This window comes from Argiope bruennichi, chromosome X2, assembly GCF_947563725.1.
Source record: "Argiope bruennichi chromosome X2, qqArgBrue1.1, whole genome shotgun sequence".
NCBI classification, from domain to species: Eukaryota; Metazoa; Arthropoda; class Arachnida; order Araneae; family Araneidae; genus Argiope; species Argiope bruennichi.
Genome location: NC_079163.1, coordinates 45,994,345 through 46,018,579, shown reverse-complemented (window position 1 = coordinate 46,018,579; position 24,235 = coordinate 45,994,345). Strand labels below are relative to the sequence as shown.

The 24,235-nt window shown below is 26.1% G+C and overlaps 2 protein-coding genes across 7 annotated transcripts in view; one reads left to right on the top strand and one right to left on the bottom strand.

Annotated features, from left to right (window-relative positions):
- The window catches only part of LOC129960108 (poly(rC)-binding protein 3-like), a 108,811-nt gene that overhangs the window by 50,672 nt on the left and 33,904 nt on the right, over window positions 1-24,235 (bottom strand). For 3 of the 6 annotated variants that reach the window (XM_056073238.1, XM_056073233.1, XM_056073234.1), the window contains exons 1-3: window positions 21,636-22,033; window positions 21,348-21,453; window positions 22-45 (exon numbers count right to left, since the gene is read on the bottom strand). In XM_056073238.1, coding sequence (XP_055929213.1) covers window positions 22-45; window positions 21,348-21,453; window positions 21,636-21,670 — 165 coding nt within the window. In that variant the 5' untranslated portion in view covers window positions 21,671-22,033. The other 3 variants (XM_056073237.1, XM_056073235.1, XM_056073236.1) reach the window with 2 other exon arrangements.
- The window catches only part of LOC129960109 (protein NCBP2AS2 homolog), a 100,784-nt gene continuing 98,901 nt past the window's right edge, over window positions 22,353-24,235 (top strand). The window contains exon 1 of the mRNA XM_056073241.1: window positions 22,353-22,667. The gene's annotated coding sequence lies outside the window, so the exon portion shown is untranslated. The remainder of the gene's footprint in view (window positions 22,668-24,235) is intronic.

Below are 24,235 nucleotides of genomic sequence, written 5' to 3'. Positions count from 1 at the left end.
ATTTTATATAATGAAACTTACTTTTCCAATGATACTCCCAACTTCCTGAAAAAGAAAGAAAAAAAGGAGATATTATTTTCTGAAACACGACAAAGGATAATATGATAATGATTACATTCTAAAGAATTCTAGATTAATTGCATTAGTACAAAAATAGTGAAAAATATAGTTAACTATCACAGTTTTCAAGATATTTGTAATTTGTTTACTATAATTTATATTTATTAACATAAATTTATAGTTATTTAATAATATTTATTATTTATTGTAAAAATCAAACATTTATCATTTCATTATAATCTTAATACTTATAACAAAAAAGATAAAAATAATATTTTGATATATAGAGTGACAGAGAAAATAAAAGTAAAAATTTATGAAATAAAAAATAAAAGTCTGAAAAAGGATTCATAATACGTTCGAGATCTAAAATTCAAAAAATTGCATTTTAAAAATTTTATTACGTTTTTTCGCAATTTCAAAATTTAAGAATTTCAAAATTTCAAAATTAAGAATGAATCTACTTCCTTCCTGGATTTTATTTGAGATCATATCGTTTTTAAAAATAAGGCAGCATCTAATGTATTAAATTGCAAACAAATTTTTTTAAAATACATTTGCACCTGGAAATAAAATAAAATAACTTGTCTAAAAATTTTTCATTTTTGAAAACCTTTTGTTGGGAATTTTTTTTAGAAGAATAATAATAAAAAAAAAAAAAAAAAAAAAAAATTGAAACTAAATCTCATTTTTTTTTTGGAAAGTAAAGTAAAGTAAAGTAACTTTGTCATTTTTCAATACCGAATTGTGGATATTTTGTTTAAAATAATCTCACGAAGTTTCGTTTCTTACATAGTTCGTATGCTATTTAATTAACTTACAGTAATATCCTAAATAATATATGAGATATATAAAGCAATATTTTGGATGAAAAGCTGATAATCGAATTTAAAATAAAATTTACCTGAGATATTTTCCATAAAATTTAATAATAATGACAATAATAGAAAAGTAATAATGTATTTAATATTACAATATTGGTTGTATTATAACAGAGATGATAATGGAAGTAATGACTCAATTATAAAAAAATGCCCTGGTTCATGAGAGGCATTTTATTTTGTTTTGCTATTTAATATGTCATTTACTATAAATCGATTCCCTAATTGGCAGTTACTGAACCAACCAATGAATAACGGCGAAAGCCCATCCGGATGTTAAAGTAATGAGCGGCATGCTGGCCTCTCATATAAACTAACCCACCCACGTTCCGGCCGACGGTTTCTCCCCAAGGACCAAACCCCATGGATATTGCTTCCTTTGTTTCGATCCCCGGTCTCGACAATCATCTCTCAAAAGTGGAGGAAAAAACCCGACAAAAATGGCACTGAAACACAACATTTATAATATACGAGAGTATGATTACGCTGAAATATTTTACACGTTTGTATTTTAAAAGGCATAATGCAAGCAGGTGATTTGAAATCTACTTTTCTAGCTATCGTCTTATGAGATGCAAAATGAATAGATAGATTAATAAAAATAAATAAATAAATAAAGTAGACTCGAGATTCTAGTTCGAAACATTGTAGATCTGTAATGTTTAGGTCTTAAATCGTCTATTTTCATTTTATTTTTAAAACTTATTTTTATAGCAAAGATAATGTATTCACAAAAGTGTGTTTTTATATCACCACAGCAAGCGTTTGCATAAATTTAGTAACTAAAGCAACGAAAAATATTATTATAAAATACACTAAATATGTGTTTAAAACTTAATTAAAATTAAAGAATAAAATTGGTATAACTAAAAAGCCTATTTTTTTAATTTTAAATTGATGTAAAAACGGTCTTACCTAAGTTATTGAGGCATACATCTAAGTTATTGAAGAAAGACTTTGGAAATATGATAGATTTTTAATTGAAGAAGAAACCATTTCTTAATTTCCATCAACAACCCAAGAAGTAGCTACTTCCTAAATTTAGTTGTTCTATATTTAGGGGCCTGCCCTAAAGCATTTTGAAAGATTTTTGCATCATGCATGCAGCATGACGCAATTTGCGCATACATGCCGTTCTATAAGCATTATTATGTCATAATTTTTGTTCCCTATTAAATGATAAATGGTGTACTTAAACACTTTAAAGTAAACATAATATAGCGATTTCCTGGAAGCTTAAAAGCATTCACGATTCATAAAATTTAAAAATTCATAAGAAAAAATCATGGATATCTTCCAGGAGATTTATATTCATAATTCCACACTGTCAATAATTATCTTTAACATCATTCTTTAAAAGAATAAAGGTCAAACATATCTAGTATTTTAAGTCGATATATCGCTAATCTGAATTTTAATAACTAGGAACTCAAGACTTTAATACAGGACAAAATCAGGATCGCCGCGTTTTTTTATTCACAGAATAATTTCTACTAAAAAACCAATAGCATTGCAGTAGAAAATTAATACTAAGAAGTGGAATACTTCATGTTCCTTTTCTTGATGTAATTGAAAATAGCTTAATACTTGTATTTTCTTCTGGATTGGCCTGATTAATATTTTTTCATCAGACGGGACTGATGATTTCATTTTTTGTTTCATTTAATGTACTGTGTGTTTTTATGATTTTTTTTATTGCTTAACATAATTAATCAATATTAACTATATATTGGTTTCCATTATGATCCAATCATTTTGATGTTATCAAGTTGTGTTTCAAGTAATGGGAAATGGTTTTAGATCAGGAGTTTGGTAATTGAATTTTATCAAGAGGTATAACTTTGTTTTTTACTAAAAATTTAAAATGATTTCATTCCCTTATTTCATTTGAAAATCACAACTATAATGTTTTATTAATTTGAGCGTATTCCATAATATAAGCATTTTATTTATAGATTTTACAGAAAAGTGTAAGCTAAGAAATCCTTTTATTATTAAAACGAAATAACAATAATAATAATTATTATAATATTTCAAATAAAAGTAAACAACAAATATATCAATACAATTATCTGAACAAAAACAATAGGAATAATAAATTAAATTAAATTTTCCCCATTGTTCTCCTTTAGACTAAATTAAGAATTTTAAGTTAGATAATTTCATAAGGTTGATTTTCGTATTTTTATTAATAATTCATTTATAGTCTTTAACTCTTAAATTCATTGAATAGATGGATAATGTTGTGTGGAAGAGTAAATCAAGAAATAATGCGCATTTCTTAATTAAAATTGTAAATTAATAACACTGAAACAAATATATTTGGAATTTATAGAGTTCATAATGTTAATAAGAATTATTTATCTTTCAGTTTAAATTGTTTGATATTTTGGGATACCAAATGGCTGAAATTTTTCAATATAAAATTGTTTCTTCAAACATCAGAATATGAGATAAAATACATTTTATAAATTCAAAGAGCAGCATTCAACATTATTTAAATATCCTGTTGGTAAGAATTTTTATCCTAGTTAGAAATTTTTAATGCAAATTTTTTAAAGAAAATTATTCTTTTTTTCAAGCAACATTCGTTTTAGATAAAATATAAATCGTGATAAATTCATTGCGATTTTAAAACCGTTGTTATCTTTACTAAATACTTCTCATTATTCGCAAGAAGTTTTGTTGCAGTATGTTTACTTGCAGCTTATGCGATTCCTATCATAGGATTATACTACAGGTCATACATAGGATCCATATATGTTATTCTGATTTTTAATATTTATTAACAAAAATACAATATTTTTACAAAAGATCTGGGAGGAATTTTCTATATTTCTCATAAAAACTAAAAAAGATTCTTCAAAACTAATGAGAAGTTTTAAATTTCTATTCTCCCGGACTAGTGTATAATTTTATCCGTTTCATAATAAATTATGGTATATAATATATGGTATATGGTATATAAAGTAATATGGTAATATAAAGTATATAAAGTAATATGGTATATAAAGTATGGTATATCAAAAAATAATAACCTCCAAATCAGATCGCATCTGATTATTCATATGCATATATGAAAGTATATGTAAATAACATAACATATAAGAAAGCAATATATATAATTAATTTCATATCCAATCCAATCAATTATAGTGACTTAATTTTGTTTCTTTAGATAACGTAGAAGGCGTATCTTCATAATTCCCTACAATTTGATATTTTAATATACTGTCAAATGTAAATTACGATAAAAAGAACACATGTTTTGATACAGAAAAAATAAAAAATGACTTGTGTTTAGAGGAATCTGATTTGCTGGGCTAATTTCATATTTCTAGAAACCTCATAGTTTTAGTAAAAGGCATTTTTTTTTTTTAAATCGTAGCCAAGCGGAGAACTTCAGTTGGAAAGTTAATTGATATATGATCGTATTGGGTACTCTGTGCTTTTAAATCCGGCCATTTAAAAAAGCTGCTCTTAAAATATGCCGCAGATCATGCCGGTTCAGGTGTCGTCCTCATTATCTGTCTGCTCCCAAAGTAACCCAAAAGGTATTTCAAAATGGGATCCTCCAGCCAAATGCGCAGTGAATTCCAAAATGAAATCGTTGTAACGTATTTCACTTGTGTTACACGTTATTAGTTGACTCTATCATTAACAATTCCTTAAACAAATAAATAAAACTTGGTCCCTGGATTGGGTTTCTTGGCATTAATTGAGATTGGCAATATATTAACACAGATGAAAAAAAAATAATTGCATGTCGTAAATAATTTGGAAAAATATAAAACATAGGGTGTCAATAAAGTGACAGGATCTGGTAAGATCTTTTAAATGTTGTTTTTCCTGAATATTAATTCAGTCTTTAACTGAGTAAATTATTTAAAACTGCGCGTCTATCAATTATACTCATTAAATAATCATAAATTTACTTTCACACAAGAATTACTTAGAGCCGTTTAAAAAAATTCTACTATTTTCAAAAGATTTCCAGTAAAAATAATTTTAATACTTATTGAATTTGAAATAGGGCCGACTGAAAATGAAATTTTTAATTTTCTTTTTCGAAGAAATTGGTTAATGGAGCAATTAGTAATTTTATGAAAACCATAAATTACTTTGATGAATTATAAGGGAATAATTAATTGTCAGAACATCGAAACAAGTGTTGTGAGACATATTTCAATTTCACCTTTTGAATGTATCGCATTTTCGCGAGATAAAAATGCCTTTTGATGCTTAGCCAGTTTGGGTAGAAGCCAAACGCATACTGATAAAAAAAAATATATATTTATATATTCAGCGAGCGTGGAGTACAATGCGCTTCAAACTAAACAAAAGGCTGAGTGATATTAAGGGGGTCGTGTTCTGACCTAAATAATCTTCTGGGAAAGGTGCGACTAGCACTTGATTAAAATTATCTACTCTCAAGCACCACAGGACGATTATTCTAGTATTTAAGTAACAAAATGCTTTTAACTCAAACATTTTTCTTGTTGCCGGTTTACCGGAAACACTGATACGAAAAGCTTGCAAGTTTTTTACTGAAAAATCAGGAAAAGTTGTAAGTCATGTTGTAAGAAGTAAAATGTTTTGCAATCTGAAGAGTATATCTGATATGAAACTTAAATAATGCTTTGCAACGTATTAACTTATTTTCTTTAATTACCAATAAATAACTATTAAAAATCATTCTTGTATCGTAGGATTAATTGAAAATAAGAAAATAAGAGATACATAAATTAAACGATCTATTATTGTGTATTTTATTTATATACGATGGAACAAATTATCGGAGTAGGTTATATTAAAACATAATTTTTTAAATCAACTTTCTTCTTTCACATTGTTTAATGTTTAAAGTAAGCATTACGGCTTTTTAGAAATTCCTTTTAATTTAATTTAGTTAATGATTAATTGAAGTAAATTAGAAACGATTCAGGAGTACGCGAATGTCTGGTATTTGAATAAAGTGATTTACCGTGCCTTTGTAATCATATATTTTAACATTCTGAACAAATAACGTATCTGAACAAATAACGCATAGTTCTACACAGGGTATTTAAATATTTTAATAAATCACCTTCGATGCTTGGAAAAAAATTATCCTTTGTACATTCCTTTTCATTATACTTTTTTAAAAGATAAAATATTAATAGTAAAAATGGTTACTTTTAATAAAACTGTATAGCAAAAACCTCAAGAATATATTTTTCAAATTGCACTAAAAAACTTACAATTATTCAGGATATTTTGAAATAACAAGAATGTATAAAATTGCTATGTTATGTTAGGAATTAAATCTTATCTGTTTCCCCAAATATTCAGATTTAGTTGAACAGAGAGCCTATAGCAAAAATAAAATAAATATAATAATAAATAATTGGTTATATTTTACCACGAAATAACAGACATGAAGTCTTGTTTCATATCATATGTGCGTATAAGTGCGAGACAAAAAAAAATTATACATTGTAAATAATAACAGATGTTTGTTTAATTAGTTAACTTAAAAAAAGTTAACATTTTATCACAAAATTCTTGAGTTCTATTGGAAAAAAAAACTGTAGAATGTTCAAGAAAGATGCAAAGATTTCCAAGTTACTCATTAGTTAAAATGTAGTTTCTGCAAGAGAAATATTTCAAGAAAGATAGATAAAAAATAAATTAAAAGATAATTAAGTTTAACGAAAAATAAATCATTGATTAAAATTAGAAATTTTTCAACTGATTTATTGCATTTCATGCAAAGTATTACTAATAAAAGAAAATGTTGATTAATTTAGAAAATTGTTGAAATAATCCACTAATAGTAAAAGAATAGTATTTCGAATTTAAGAATTGTGTATCATTGCTTACAATTTCACCGTTTTCATTAGATGAAATAAAATAACTCAAGAGCAAAAAAGGAAAAAAAAAAAAAAAAAAAAATCGCGTCTTCACTATAGAGCATCTGCTTCGGCCATCCCTAAACTCACTGGCAGAGTGCCAAAAATTATTGATTTGTCTTTCAAGATGTCTGGTTAATAGTGCTATGTTAAAAAAAAATGCGCGAATTTATAGTTCCATAAGAATTTTTTACTGTTAATTCTTCTATTATAGTTAAAAAATTATTTAGAGCAAATTTAATAAGAATTCTTGTGTCGTAAAGTTTTTAAAAAAAATTGCATACATTTCTTCTTATTATTAGTAATTATTTAAAATTACAAAGCGAAATGCCGAAAAATAATGCTATTTATCTTAAATATATTGTTTTAAATGACTTATATGTTATTAAGCAAAGCATGATTTTTGTACACATTTAAAATTTCATAAATGTTTCTTCGGCGTTTATTTTCGAATTTTTTTAAAGGGGCGATGCATTTTAATCGAAATCCTTTCTAATAGTTATTGCTACAAATTTTACTAATATCCGCCGATTTTTAATTTTAAATGTGAGTTAGTACTTATAATCATTAATGAAAACCAAACTGTTTTTAGAAGCACTATAATGCGCATTTGGATTTGGCGTCTGAATGTTCTGGTTTTGCATAAATACTATAAAACAATTTAATAAGTAACAATTAAGAAATATATTTAAAATCTCCTTTGAATCAGTCATTATATTTTAAAATACATACTAAGCTACATTGTAATTTTTTTTTGAAATTACAAATATGCAAAGTATTTCTGTATTTTATTTGTGAAAAAAAGCAAAGGATATTGCTATTAAATAAAAAAAGAATAGTTAGGAAGAAGTTTCAAAAGATGTCATGCACTTTGTAAATTATAATGTCATATCCTGTTCAGACATTTAAATAGTCTTTTGTTCCCTTTCTGAAACCCCAAAACTCTGCCTCCATAAATCAAAAAACATTTGTCTTATAAACTCAGGCGCAGAAGTTTAGGTGTCTTAAAGGTTCCTAACATAGCGAAACTAGAATTGGTAATTTATAAGCAAATTCTGATGTCTAAAAATGTCTACAATAAAATCATACCATTGTGTTGCTCAGATTATCAAACTTTCATGATTCTATAAATTTACTTTGAATTTCATATCCGTTTTGTGATGTGAAAAATTATTTGTTTTATGTGTGATATGATTGTGATAAAATTTAAGAAACTACATGAGTTGTTCCCAAAGAGTGAGCACACATTCATGAAGAATCTTATTTCCAGTTGTATGAATGAAGGCACTTTTAAATATAGAGATGACACATTCCATTGAAAGTTTCACGGCTCTTCCTATACGATTTGAAAGTTTATTTTTTGGAATTATGTAACTCTGTATAGGAATTAATGCAGCTTGAATTGAATGCGACTGCTGAAATTATTTCTATGAAATGTTTGATGATGTTCTTGATGATGGTTATGAATTATGATGATTTTTATGAGAGATAAGTTTAAATGATGATGACAGACAGAGCTCTGCTGTGAAAAGGAAGGAAAGGGTGACTGAGATCAAAATTATAACTGTACCATCAAACGGAAGAGGAAAAATTGGAACCGTTTGAAAAAAGCAAGAAATATTCTTGGCTAGATTCTCTTTCACACGTCCACATAAACAAGAAAAAAAATGAAGGTAAAAAAAAATAAGCAGTGGTTACTGGCACTTAATGTTCCTGAAATGTATTCTGAATATATTAAAGCAGAGCTGTTTTATGATAATCCTTCTTGTGGATAAAATGCTTAAACAATATACCGCATAGTCAGAATTTATCAGTCTACTAGTATTTTGTGCATTAATATTTACATGATAAAAGAATTTAGATAGAAATATTCTTGCATAGATTCTCTTTCACACGTACATATAAACAGAAAAAAAAGTAAGACAACAGAAAATAAGCAACGGATATTGGCACCTAAGCAAAGGTTAAATGCTTATGTTTTGAATATATTAAAGCAGAGTTGTTTCATGCTAAACCTCCTATCGGATAAAGTCGTTAAAAGCATTCTGCCTAGACAGAATTTATCAATCTATTAATAATTGGTATTTCCAATAATACTGCTATTTAATTCATTACTATTTATGTATAGGTACTAGTATTTAGCACATTACTGTTCATAAATATGTATTAATATTTGGTACATTATTATTTATCTATATGTATTAACATAAATATATTCCGTTTTTAAAATATAGACGATAGCTAGGATTTATTTATTTTTTAATTTTAAGAAAATATACCATTTTTATATAATTATAGAGAATAAATATAAGGAAATATTTTTAAAATTAATTTTAAATTTCAATTATTAATCGTTCAATTATAATTTAAAATTAATAATATTTCAGTTCAATTTTAAAATTAATTTTAATAATTTAAAGATTACTTAACGCTTTTGAGTAATCTTTGATTCCGGTGCAAAAAATCTAAAAAACAAATATTTATTTTAAAAAAATAACTTTTGCTATTTAAAATAAGCTTACAAGAACTCAAATGTAATTCATGTTAATAGGTATTACTACAGAATATATGTTTAAGTTTAAAGTTTGAAATTATATTTAATAGCATTTCTTAATTTTATTTTATCATAATTTTGCCTTTCTGAATTAAATGAATGATTATTACTGATATTTAATTGTCTTAAAACAGCATTTCACAGCTTGGTAGAATATTTCCGTATGCTATAATTACTAATTTAAATTTACAGTACAAAACAGCAGTTGAAAATAATAATGATTCAAGGATTTTTATTTCGAAATCTTTCGGAGTAGTTTAATATTTTATTTTTCAAATAAATATTTTGGTACTGGCATCTTTTGAAGATTTACGTGGTAACACAGATGCTTACAAATAATGGGGGAAAGTGAGATGGAAGAAACCAAGTTTCTAAAATAAATTATCTTTCCTTAAAATGGAAAAAAAGAGATTTTATTACTCTTTTCGAATAAAGTGTATTTCAATTCATTATAAAACAATTTTATGCATTGATAATAAATTATTTACTTCTGGGAGACCTTTGGATTATATTAAACTTTTAACGTTAAACAATAATTACAAATTTGACTAAATTTTCGTAGTCGTTTTGATAAAGTAGACTATCTTGATTCCATTGCTAAACAGAGGTGCATTAACAAACACTTCCTATGCCAAAATGAATATAAAATGCCTTTAAAATGTATTCAAGATTGTTGACATTCTTATCTCGTACTTTAACACTTGAAAATGAAATAACTGTTCACAGTTCTGGCACATGAGAACTAATCACATTTTTTTTTTTTAATGAGATGTAAGAAATTTTACATTTAGATAATTTTCAACAAGAAATAAATTTAGATTAAGCTTTAAATGAAAGACAAAGATAAATAAATAAGAATAAAATGTATCTTATTCCACCAGAAATTTGTAGTCTTTAAATTCTGAATATCTGGAAGAAATATCTCAGATAAAATTGCACGTAATTTTCCTAATTTGTGACGAATTTTAAACTTTTTATTCAAAAAAATATATGTATATTTGGTGTAGTAAATAATTTATCGAAACATAAAGAGCTAATGCTCAAAAAAATAAAATACAAAATTTTTCTAACGAATGTACTATTTTTTCCCTAACATTCTTTTCCAAATAACCACTTAACTAGTTTATTTCATCTGCTTCTAATTAAAGGACACCTTCTGTTTTAAGACGGCTTTATTAATGTGATTCAAATGAGAATCCTTAAAATATTTGAGTTATTTAAGTATCCTATATAATTTTTGCATTGAATTATAACGATTATAAATTGCTTATTTATTTCTTAAGAATGCAAAAACAGTTAAAAAGTTTAAATTAAAAAATACAGGTTGAACGGCCAAGCTTTTTAAGGTGTAAAGTATAAAATAAAACAAAATGCCTTCTTCATATATAATAATAGTATATCAGATTAGAAAATTTATGTTGCATTCTCTTCCAAATACTCAGATTACTAGGTGCGTTACAGAACTATGTTACGTTACAGGAAAATGTTTAAAATTATTCAAAGATTAATAAGAAATTGACTTATTACGCACAAGGTCTGTCATAAAGAAAAAAATCTTCATGAAAATATTCTTTAAATGATAAAATTCGCTGGAATAATAACAGAAAATAATTATGATAATGATGACATAGAATCCATAACGTTGTGACGGTTCTTTAAGGCATTCATAAAGAATTAATTATTTATGTATTATGAGAGAATAAATAAAAGAACTGAATGATGAAAATAATTTTTATCTTTAAAACAATATTCATTTTTTCCCGTTATGTTAGGAATATACAGTGAGAAAAGGAATAAGATAAAAGAGTAAATGAACAAAAGTTAAGCTGAAAAAAATATTTTCAAATATGAATATTTCTTACTCATAAAAACTTTTAAATCCTAACTTTTTAAAAATTTAGTTTATATTCCATTACATTCAAATTTTCTTTTTTTGTTTGAAATTGGGCATAAATAATGTATTGTAGCTTTTAATTGTTTTACGAAAAGGCAAGCAGTTCATTTTTTCAAACAAAAATCTATTGAAATCTGTGTCTTCATAATGTCTATAAAAGGCTGGTATAAAAATCTGATAAAATAGTTTAAGATCGATTTTACTTGACAGTAAATGCGATATTAAATTATTTTATCAGATTTATTTATGTAGAACTAACATCAGATTTTATTTATGCGCAGGTGCGCATATTTTAAATAACTGCACAAAATTTATATACGTATATAATTTATCGCACCCATATTTTCATTTCTAATTGATATTATTTAAAAGTATTGTATTTTTTAAAAGTACAAAAAAAAAATCTTTTTTCGACTAAATACGTATTAAAATTTAGCACCATATGTTTCCATAAAACTCAGGCACAAATCTGTAATAGTATAATTTTCTACCAATACTCCAATTTTACTGCATACAGATTTCAGACACTGGCCTTAAACCTATCTACCATCAAACTAAATATAAAATCTAGCGTGAAAAATTCTCCCCCAGCAAATTCAAACTTATTTATACATCAATGTGAAGAAAAGAATTTAATTCAATGCGAATTTTCCAGCGATGAATAGTAACCTAAACAAAACAACCCATTACTACCATCCGGGCTGAAAGCTAGCCGCGAGTCGTAACGCATTAAGGGAGAAATATGGGGCAGACAAATCGGCCCGTGACAGACATGACTGCATTTTTATTGAAATGATCTCAGTTTAAATAAATTGAAGCTATCGATTTTTCTGTTGGCGAGTAGGATTCCTTTGGTAGTAGAATGTGTCTAGAGGCAGAATGTGAGAGTTATTTCCAGACTGTTTGGGCGTCCAGCCAAGAAATCTACAATGAGCAACACAAAAGCCCAGCTATAAAAACCATTCCGATATATTTAGACAGCTAGGGTAAGCCTTCTATTGCCAGATTTCAAAAGTTTTTTTTCTCAAAACAATATAACATCTTTTTCTTTTTTTTTTCATTTGGTAAGGGAAAATTAAAATTGTTGCTTGGAGTTTATCTGCCTTAGGGTCTTATCTGCAGAAGAGTTTTAGAATTGTTGGCAATCTGTGTTCCTTTCAAAATTTTATTTGACCCGAGGAAGTTACTTGGATGAACAGAGACTGAAATTCTTCCTTTTTTTTATTTCGTAATGTGCCGGTAGCAATGTTATTCTTCTCCGGGGAAGTTTTCTTATGTAGCTTTTAGTTGCTCGTTGGCGAAATGAGTTCTTTTAATAAGAAAAAAAAATAGTTGTGTCATTAGAACCATATTAGTATGTATTTTACTAATTTTTTTATAGCGCTTTAATATTAACTCAAGGATATCTCAAAATTTTGCATAAGAAATAAAGACTCAACAATTTTTTTTAACAATCAATCCGAACTTATTTGAGTTATTAAAGTCATAGAAAATATTTACTTAAATATTGATAAAATAATTGAAAATGAAAGGCATATTTTTTATTACTGATTCAAACAATCTTTTCTTTGTTCCTGAAATAAAAGAAAATTGAAAGCCTCTAAAATAGGTCTTAGTTTTCAGAGGATACTCTTCGCAAAATAAAAATGTTTCATCAAATACTACATCATTAATATTATATATATATATATATATATTACACATTTAAACTCGTTTTTCTTATTAAAATTTTTTACTTTTTTGAATCAAGTTATAAGTTGTTCAAGTTATAAGAATCAAATTTGAAGTGAAGTTATTATTCTATATATTTTTATTTATGTTGTTTTTATGTTAAGCTCCCAGAAAATAGTATATAATTGAAAACAGGAATTTAGAAGTATAGTTTGTGTCTGAAAAGCGTTAGTTATGGTGTCATAATTTCAGTCATCACAATCTTGGTATTGTCTATCCGAATATACTAGAATCGTCGTCGATCCAGAAAGAGGGAGATAAAGTTGTATCTCGCATTCCGAAAATCGTGATATTTGTCACACGTTGATCATGGAAACTCGTGCCTTGTAAGCACTAAAATTGGTCGAAGTGTGGAATTTTCGAGAAAAAAAATATTTTGAAGAAAAAAGGGCAAATGTACCGATAATCAACTTTACTGGAATGATAAACACAAGGTAAAAAATAAACATTGATTACCAGTCTTAATTTCTTGCATTGAATTTTATCTCAGTAAATTTCTTTTATCTCAAGATTACCAAGCAGGGCCAATATTAAAAAAAAAACTAAATTAAACACGTTCATTTGTTTTTAAAGAATAATATTAATCTTGCGACACTTATTTTTCTGCTTAAAAAATGGAAGAATAGATTGAATTTTTAGAATTTTTGCAAATGTTATATTGTCCTTGGTATACCGACAGCATTTGTTGAGCTAAAACATAAAAAGGTCATTCTAATTTAAAACTAAAGGTTTACTTCCATTATACTTATAACTTAACCTTTGGCTCCAAATTTGCTTAATCTTCTAATAAGCTGACACATATATTTCGAAGATTTAATGTTATTTTAATCCATTTAAAAGGATGAATGGTATTTGAAAAACTTAAGCAAGACTAATGATTTTTTTTTCTGTTAAATTAATCGCTATTTTGACTTGATTACATATTTAACTATTAGAAATTCTGAAATTCAATCCACGAATTGGACAAATATTTCCTTTTACGTGAATAGATTAATTACAAAATATTTTTAAAACTTTCGAATGCTTTAAATCTAAATTTTAGTTAAATTAATTAAAAATTATTCATTATGTTCCCTGATTATAGAATGTTTTTCCCTTCATAGATCTTTTTTATATAGAATTTTATGTTAATTGCGCAAGCTGAAGGCAAAATTTTTATGTTTACTGATTATTTTTTTCCTTTCATAGATCTTTTTTATGTGACATATTTTGTTAATTATAAAAGCTGAAGACAAAATATTTATTCTATGCATTGCTACAAAAATTTTCTTAATGGAACCTATGAATACCAGATTAATACAATAGCATATTGTACTCTGAAAGTTGCAAAACAGATATTCTAGGTGCATCCTGATACAGAAGTGTAATATCATGAATGTAGAAGGTAATTATTAAGTGGCATCTTATTATATATTTGACTGAACATACGGAACTTCCAACTTCATGCTTGAGTTCACTCATCGACGAGTGAAAGCGAAACAGATCCACATAAAGTTATAATTTTTTGGTGAAGAACCTTCTGATGCATTTGCTAAGTTCCAAACTTTGGAATAAAGGTAATATTACTTTTATTCGAGAACTGTATTTCACATAATGTTATCACTATGAAAAATATACTATTTCATTTAACTAAATTTTGAAAGATTCTGTTTCTATAAATCAAAGCTTGATAGTTTTTCCTGTCGTATTTACGAGCAATTTATCATCTCAGTCAGAAATATTTAGAGTTTTCAAGAATGTTCCTAAAGGAATATCAACTAGTCGAAGTTATCCCATTTAAAAATGTGCTTCTTACAATATATGGCGATATAAAAATAAAATTATTAAAAAATTACTAATCATTGCTTCTAATTTCTAAATAGTTCTATTAAATCCCTTAAATTTAAATCCAAAGCTATTATAGAGTATAATTATAATGTGTCAAAATTGCAATTGAAATAAACAACTTTCACAAATTTGCAACTAGCAATAATTCACGAACACGCACAGAATGAAATCGATTTCGAACCGATCAATAACGTAATAGAGAAAAGTGGAAATTTTGTTCTCCTTTAGTATTTTTGGATCCCGTTATTGTTAACACTTTGTATCATTTAAGAATCTTGCTTGTTAATGGAGAGAGAAATTAAAGAGGAAGTTTTCTAAATATTACCGAGACATTGTAAATTTAAACAGCTTAAAAACTTTGAATGATGTATGTTATTAAAAATAAACTTTTAAATATTTAAGAATTTACTGTTACTTTTTAAAGGCTTTATTCTGATAATTAAAAAAATCCTTTATTCGGAGAGTAAATATGAATGATGAATGTTGAAGACAGCATTGTTTACGTTTTACAGTTTTTCTGATTCTTTGATAAGTACTATTTGCATCGTCTTAACGAAGAAAGTACAAATATTCATGTACTAATAACAAATAAACAACACTATATGCCGGTATATATAAAAATTAAATTTTTAGTTTGAGAATAACAATGTTGTAACGAATTTATAAAACTGTAATTTTCAGCTATAATTCATATATTATATTTCTTACTAATATAATATATGAATTATAGCTGAAAATTACAGTATTGAATCTTGCAATACGTAATTATTATCATTCGCTTGTTGGATTATTATTTATTTATCGATGTTAGGTTATTTAACTAAGAAGCCATTTTCTTTGGTGAGGAAATCCTTTTTAATCTGTTCCTTTTTAAAAAATACATTTTTATGACCGAATTAAAAAGAGAGGGATTTATTTTAATTCTCTTCAGTTTTTTAGTCTCTAATTTATAATATATTTTTATAAACATTGTGGAATATTTAACACAACGTTTCTTAAATTTAACGAAAGATGACGCCACTGATATGGAACAAAAAATTAATTCAGTTAATCGATTAACTGATAATTAAATTTATAAAACTTTAAAATAGCATATTGATATCGAGAACGCACAAGTCTACAAAATGTCAAAACCAAAGGACATAAGGAAGTGAATGAAAGATTGATTTAAAAATTCAACCAATTTTTTCAAGTATGAAACATGCTAAATGAAACAAAAGTACTTAAAAAGCCATAAGTTAAATCTCACATATATTTATTTATAAAAGAGATTTGCTATTTTTCTTTCAAATAAGCCAACTACATATACTGATATGATAAATTTTGCAAAAATGGGAAAGAAGTAAATATCTTATACGGCTATTTTATCTGGAAATATTTTTTCTTCATTACTGATTTGAATTCTGTACATAGAAAAAAAGACTGATTTAGGCAGAATTACTTCAACTCCGATGCTTGCAATCGCATGAAAGTTATGCATGGAACGACTTAAAAATAATATTGATGATGATGTCAGTGTGTTCCTATGAGAATTTAAATAATCAATATGATTTTTTTTTTTGAAAATTCTATTTGCAATAAATGTCATTTCGTGAACAAATGTCAGTGATTTTGAAATTAGGAATCATTTCATGTAGGCTTATCTTGTTGAGTTAAAATATTTTATCGCAAACTTTCGAAATATTTATATCATTCGGAAATGATATCAAGATTGAAGCAACTAAGCAAAAGTAAGAAATTGATACACATTATATTTTTCTTTTAATAACACATACCAAATATAAATCTGGCTTTATTATTTGAATAATTAATTTTCTTTCATAACCAACTTCATTTGCAGAATCGTATAGTTATGAATTAAGTCGGAGAAAAATTATAACTTTTTAATATAAATGAATTCCAATTTGTGGAAGCATTTATGCCAGCTTTTTTAGAAAAATTCATATCAATATTATTAATTATTAGCATTGATATACTATTTAAGAAGAATCAAGTTTCACGTTTTTTTCTCCTGTACTTTCAAGATTTAGCCACTCTTTCAATAATGACTTGATATTTAAGAAATTAAATCACTATATCATTCTTACATCTTCTTCGTAATTAAAAATTTGGAACTTAAATGTCCACACTTCAGTATAAATATTATTTCATGAATTTAAATATTATTTCATGAACTTTTGGTATCAAAACATCATCGATAAAATATTTTAGAAAAATACATTAATTTTTTTGAAATTTATTGCAAGTAATATTAGATCCTAAATTGAAAAAAAAATACTTTCATCATTATTTATTAATAAGAAAACATTTATTTTCGTTTGAATGTTTATTTTTATTCAAATTGAAAAGACAAATACGAAGCGTAATTAAATACAATTCCTTTAGCTAAAAATAAAGCAGCTACGAGTCTAACACGCATTGTATCAATATAAAATTATCACTTAATATATTAACGAATATCATATTTCCGGTTAAATTAAATATTTTCGAATATTCTCAAAAATATTTCCAAGGGCAATAATTTCGGCAGAAAGCTAAAGGAGAGAAACGGAATAAATTTTATTACTCCTTTCAGGGGCTCCAATTACCAAGTGGCAATTCCCGAAAGGTAATTAGATTTTGTTTCTAATTACTGCCTCGTAATAGCTAATTAAAACCCTTTTATAATTAGGAATTATGACAAAATAAAATACATTTAGTATTTCATGCTTGTTAAGAGATTTATTTTATTCTAAAGATAAACTGAAAAGCGATTATTTGAACTGAATTCCTGACAAAACATTTCTTTAAAAGGAAACGCGGCTTCTATTTTCATTAGACCTTTTCTAATTAGACGAAATTTGAAATTAATAATTCTAATTGTTATTGCACTTAAACTTCAAAGCTCTCACAAATGTTTGTAAAACACTCTCAGCTTCAAATATGCTGTTAGTTTATATTTCTGAGAATATATTTTACGAATAAAAGTCATCATATAATTTTAAAATGTTTTTAAATCAGGTCTTCTTAAATTATGATAAAGGTGCCACTAGAGAAATATTATACTGTTTTTGATCGCGGCGTAAATTTTGCACAAAAGACTTAAATGAAGATAAATGGCGACCTTTAAAGCGCTTTTTATTATTAATTATTATTCATATTTTATATATATATATATATATATATATATATATATATATATATATATGAAGAATGTTTGACGTAGTGAAGTTTATTTCTATAAAATAGGTTGATTCATCACATTATTATCTGCTATTGTATATTATAATATACTATTTATCACGATATAATTTTATTCTAATGAAATTTCATAGACAAACATATTTGAATTATGTAAATTTAAACTATTTTATTCTTTGACTGCAAAATCTTCATTTGAAGTGCATTAGTGTATAGTCGAGAAACTTTTTTATGATGGTACTTACATTTTTCATTCCTATTTGTGTTATACAACATTTTTTTTTTAAATTTAGAAAACCCCTGCTTAAATATTTACATATCAAAGCAGAAGAGTTAGCTCAATTCCATAAAGTTTGTAGCGTCATATTTACAATCAGTTATTCTCTTGGAATATTGACGTCGTTCTCGAAACAGAATTTTTAAAAAAATAAGTACAAAACTCCATTCTAAACTTGCTTGTGTAAAAGTAGTTTCCTTTCTGTTTACATTTAGTCTCACTTTCCGGTGCAATTTTTGAAGTTCGTGTTAGAGTTAAAACAGCACTGAAAAGGAGATATCATCAATTACGAAGTTTACCGGAAGTTAAATTGCATCTGCTTTTGCTGCTCGTTTTACTGGGAACAATCAATAGGTGCCGGAAACTATTATTAATTTTTCGTTTAGTGCCTTAAAAATTAAATCTCTTTTTATTTCATGGATATTATTTAGGTCTTAAAGTAATGTTAATACTCTTCTGTGTTAAATATTTTTTGACATTTGAACAATTTTGCATTTCGAATGAAATTATCTGTGATAAATCTTTTCAAGTTTATTTGAACAAATATCTAAAGCTAGTCATCTTAAAACACTGAGAATGCTTTAAATTATCATTTATAAAGTATTTAAACTTTTTGCTTTGATATTCCGTTTTTCGTTATAAACATTCATTAATTTTCTTATTAATTCTGGATCATGTTTTAGTGATGATAAGATTCAAATGAGACTTGAAAAAAAATCTTACTTTTTTGTAAATTTCAACGAGCTTAAAGTGAACGTTATCACATGTCTTTTTCAGTTGGGAAGGCAGCTTTGAATAAATTTCAAAATTAAATTTTCATAAAAGAAAGATAATAGTCTCTCAACTCATTTCTATTTGTCTTTTAAATCTGATTAAGTAGTATTTCTTAATACAGTGTCTAAGATCATATCTCAGATTTCATCATGTTTCCTCACTGTAGACCCATTAAACAGATTTTACGGATCTAAAAATGCAACTCAACATATCGAAATCCATAGTTTCCTAATGATTTTAGGTAACCTGCACTTAGATCCTCTTACAAATATCAACTATCAGTAATTAAGATCAAAGTATAATTGACTCCTTATTTCTAAATCTAATAATTATTCCTAAATATAATGATTAAACGAATTACATAAGAGGCCTGTTGTTTAAAATAATATTTTTTCAAAAAATTGTCTTGAAATAAAAAAATAAAAAAAATCTGTCGAGATTTCGAACATAAAATATCCTCCTATAATATTTTTACAAAGTGTCTTTATTTTATTTAAAATATTTATATATCTGTAAATTATAATGAAACAGAATGTGCTGAAATGAATTTCAAGATTCCATCAAGATTTCTTGCTATATCCAAGACTATCAAGATTTTTAAACTAACATTAATAAACTCCTTTTAAAAACATGATTTTTTAAATTTCAGATTAACCGTGTTTAATGAGTTAGGAAGACATTTTGTTCTAAGCGTGTTTATAAATAGAAAGTACATCGCATTAACCTAAATTTACGCGTATTCGTAGGGTTTGAAGGAATAGCATTCTTTCATTTTTACTTCGTATTATTATAAAATATCTCAAGAATCAAGTATTTTAATGATCATTTTCTAAACTGACATGCACTTATGAGAAACAAATTTTATTGTATTTAACAGCGTAGAAAAATTCTTATCAAAATATATTTATTTATTTGCAGATTTTATGCTTTCTAAGGTTTTAATAATGAAGCATGATTTAAAATATTTTTTTTAATTTTATAGTAATTAAATATTTCTATAATCTTGAAGTTTAATGATATTTTAAAAATATATATATAAATTTCTCAGTAACAACCTTTGTTGAATTAAAAAAGATCGTCATAAAACTATCGTTTTAATAAATAAATCAACTAACAGAAAATCTTAAACAGCATACTTCAGCTTTTATCTTTTTTTAAAAATTGAAGGAAATATAGAATTCTTTCACATGCTCATAAAAAATATAAATGTGTAATAAATATCACTATAACTAAAATTATATTATAAAACTTTTTAATTTAAATTATAAAACTCCTGTAATTTAAAATATAATCATTTATTTAATTTCAGAAAATGACTGGAAATTAATTTTTTAGTTTTAATTTTAAATCAGAGAAAAAATTTTGTTTCTGTATTTAACTGCAATATCATTTTTACAAAAAACTCTAATTCTGACATTTTGGAAATTTTTCTCCTAAACTCTATCTGTATGTATTAGCCACGTTCAATTAATAAAAGCGAATTTGTTAATTTTATTTAGATTTACATGTTAATAAATCTAGCTGATAATCTGGTCAATTGTTAATTTTTTTTCATAATTCTTGATACGAAAATACGGACAGTTAATTTGTTACCGAAAAAGTAAAGCCGACGTAACGTATACATGTTTTATTTTATTTGCTTGAGAATCTACTACAATAGAGAATTTTTTCGCTTTTAAAGTATTAAAATCAGGTGCGATTATTGGATATAAAAGTTAGATGGAACATGGAATCTGATAGTAGTTAAGTTTCATTTCTAAATATCCAATAACAATTTTTAAAAATTAAAAATATATAAATTATATGTTTGAATTCTGATCAAATAAAAAATATTTGTCGACTGAAAAGAAATCGAATCTGATTAGCAGTTTAAAAAACAATTAGAATTTCCGGAAATTGCTTCTTCGGAAGCTGTGCAAGTGATTATTTAAAATAATTTAAGCATTTGTCGGAAATGCCAGAATAATACGTAAAAAACCTTTTTATGAATCCTTATCACAATTTAATAAATAGTTTTTAAAAAATACTAGATAGCACAATAAAAGGGATGAATTTCTAAAAAAATATATAAAAAGATTTTTAAAAAATGGAGAAATTTTAAGAATAAAATTTTAAAAACGAATTATAAAGATGAGGAGCAAAAGAAGAATCTTAAATAAATGCATAAAAAGTTAATGAAGATAAAAAAATTTATAAAGTACATATAAAGGCGAGTAATAAAGAAATACATTTTTAACAAATGTATAAAAACAGATTGAATAAAGAAATTTTTTCTTACCTTTCCCTGCATGATGAGTCGGATGGTAAGGGTGACGGATGGGCCATCTGCAGGCAAGGGATCTACAGCAGCCATGGTTGGGGGTGGTCGAGGGAGGACCTGGGGGCTAGAAGAGGATCTCAATCAGTCGTTTGTCTTTTGTAAAAAAAATGTTGTCTTAAGACTACACAAAAATACTTGAAAGTTGCGATCGTGATTAGGTGATATAGTCGATCTTACTTCACAAAATAATATTAATACAATTGACCCGCCACGTGGTCAGAATGTAATTAATAGAAAGAACCTTACTGATAACCGGGGTATTCCAGAAGAAATGGAAACATTTTTTCCAAGTGATTAATTTTTCCAGCAAACGTTGTTATAATCCTTTATGATAAGAATATTCCATTAAAGGCCTTTTAAAAAATGCACTCGTTTTCACAGGTATCCTGCAGATGGGAAAGATTATTTCTTAACTTTTATCCATCACATATTTAAATACACTATCACAATTATCACAAGTATTTTAAATTTCTCATCCAGTTTTCCGCTTCGTTTTCGTATGTTAAGAAATTTCCATATACTTCTTTAAATTACAGCGGCACTTTTCCAAAATTAAGCGCGAAGTTGGAAAATGCTATCTCCTGACAAAGCTTTGAATATTCCTCTTAAAAGTAATTCCTGATCAAATCCAAAATGAAAACTCAACTCACACTTGCAAGAGAGTCCCAAGTCGTTTGAAAAAAGTACGACTCCAAGCAAAAAGATGTGGGCAGGTAAACAGAGTGGAGGGAGTAGAATGTGGGGCTTCTTAATCCAATTATAGAGGCTCTGACGTAGAGCAATCAACAATAGCGACAGTTTCTTTTCTCTTGTTTCTTGGCTTCATTGTCTTGGCTGCAATTGCTTAGGAACATGACCAATCAATGAGGCGAATGATTATCTCGCGGGAAAAAAGTTTCGGCTAAAAATGGTCCCACATTAATCTTAAAAGTAATCGCTTACCTCGAAGTTTTTCTTATGAAAAGTTACCTGTTGAATACACTTGTTACATTTGTTATTGATTAAAAATCTTCAAATGAAATATCAACATTTTCTTTAACGGTTGAAAACGAAATACGATTGTTACAATTCTCTAAAAGACCAGTTTAGACATAACTTTAATCCTCAGAAATCAGATTTAGAATTATATAATTTGTGTTTCTTTAAAGTTAAAGGATCTCTATAACAGAAAAAATTTTTTAACACAGTGATTTTTAAGAAAATATGGGAATAAATATGAAACAGACACTTTGGAATTGAACAAGAAGAATGAAGATAGCTAGTTTGGCCCTTTGTTGGGTAAGTTATTAAATCTAAAAGGATAGATTTATAATCATAATTCATTTAATAAGTTGATATTTAATATTTGCAGGGAAATATTCTCTAGAAATTAATTATGTAACAAGAAATTATGTCTTTAGAATACGAATAATTTATAATATCTTGCTTCTATTTAACCATGAATTAATTCTTCTTAAAAAATTACAACTCAAAAGAATAAAAATATTCTAAAAACTTTTATAAAAGGTTAAGTTCAAATTGAGGTATTTTTTTTCTGGCTCTAGAATATATACATAGATGTATAATGTTACTCGCCTCAAACCAACTGACTGAAAATTCATTAAGTTTTTGCTGTACAACAAATAAGGAAACTAAATTCTTCTTCTGAGATTAATTTAATTATTTTTATTTTGTCTAACATTTGTACATGATTGTATGGACGAAATTAAATCTTTCTGAAATTAGTTATATTTATCATAGTTTGAGGCCAGATACATATTCAAGTTACCAAATTACATTAGAAATATCTTTAAAGTAATATATTATTAACAATTACTATAAATAAAAATAATTATCATTAATACAATACGGTTACAATGCTTTAATTTGACATTGAAAGTAGTTTATGAGATAACCATAATCGCACTTATCAATTTCTGGCGACTCTTAATCTGTTTTCTAATTTTTACTAGATACAGAATTCTATTTTTGTTACTTATATTTTGTTCTATATTTTTTAATGGCTACTCCTCTTGGGAGTTATGTATTATTATTATATAATCTTGAATATTTGAATCCTACAAGTATTAAACATACTACAACAAGTAATGGGTTCTATAAACAGATAATTGTCCTAACAGCTAATAAATTCTATAAGAAATAACGCTCCACTGACATCGCATGCAGTTCAGTTTCAAGGCTATAAAAGAACTCACTCCATCACTCCATCCATCACTCACCACAATGTACATCATATAGTGATTTAAACACTTTCCCAGGGCAATCATTTTGCTATTTTATATGCTTATCATCAGCTCGCTAGAACTGATAAGCAATGAGTCAGTTTGCTGTCCTGATAATTGATTACTGTTAATTAAGTAAATGAATTTTTAACTTTAATTAACTAGTGAAAACATTTGGAAATCATATTGAATTATTTCAAGGATCACTCAATATTAATTCAAATCAAATTTAAAATGAAGTGCAATGAAAAACTCCATAAAATGCAAATTAGACTCAAATTAGACATAAATGCTCACATAGACTCCATAAAATGCAAATTCATTCAAATTTTTGAAATGAACCTGCTAATATTAAGGTTTTATCCCTGATTTTGAATGTCTTTTGCTGATTCACATAAGTTTTGGCATTGTTATATAATTTAATAACTTTACGGATTTTTAAGATGCTTAAGCAATTAAAAACTTTGGTAATATCTTCAAAAGAAATTGTTTAAAAATTGAAAAACTGTGCATTAGTGCAATACGAATTAACATTAAAGAAGAATAGTTAATACACAAAACCATAAGTTACAGAACGCAGAAATATATAAATGCTTTCTATTAAGAAACTGTTTGAATATCGGT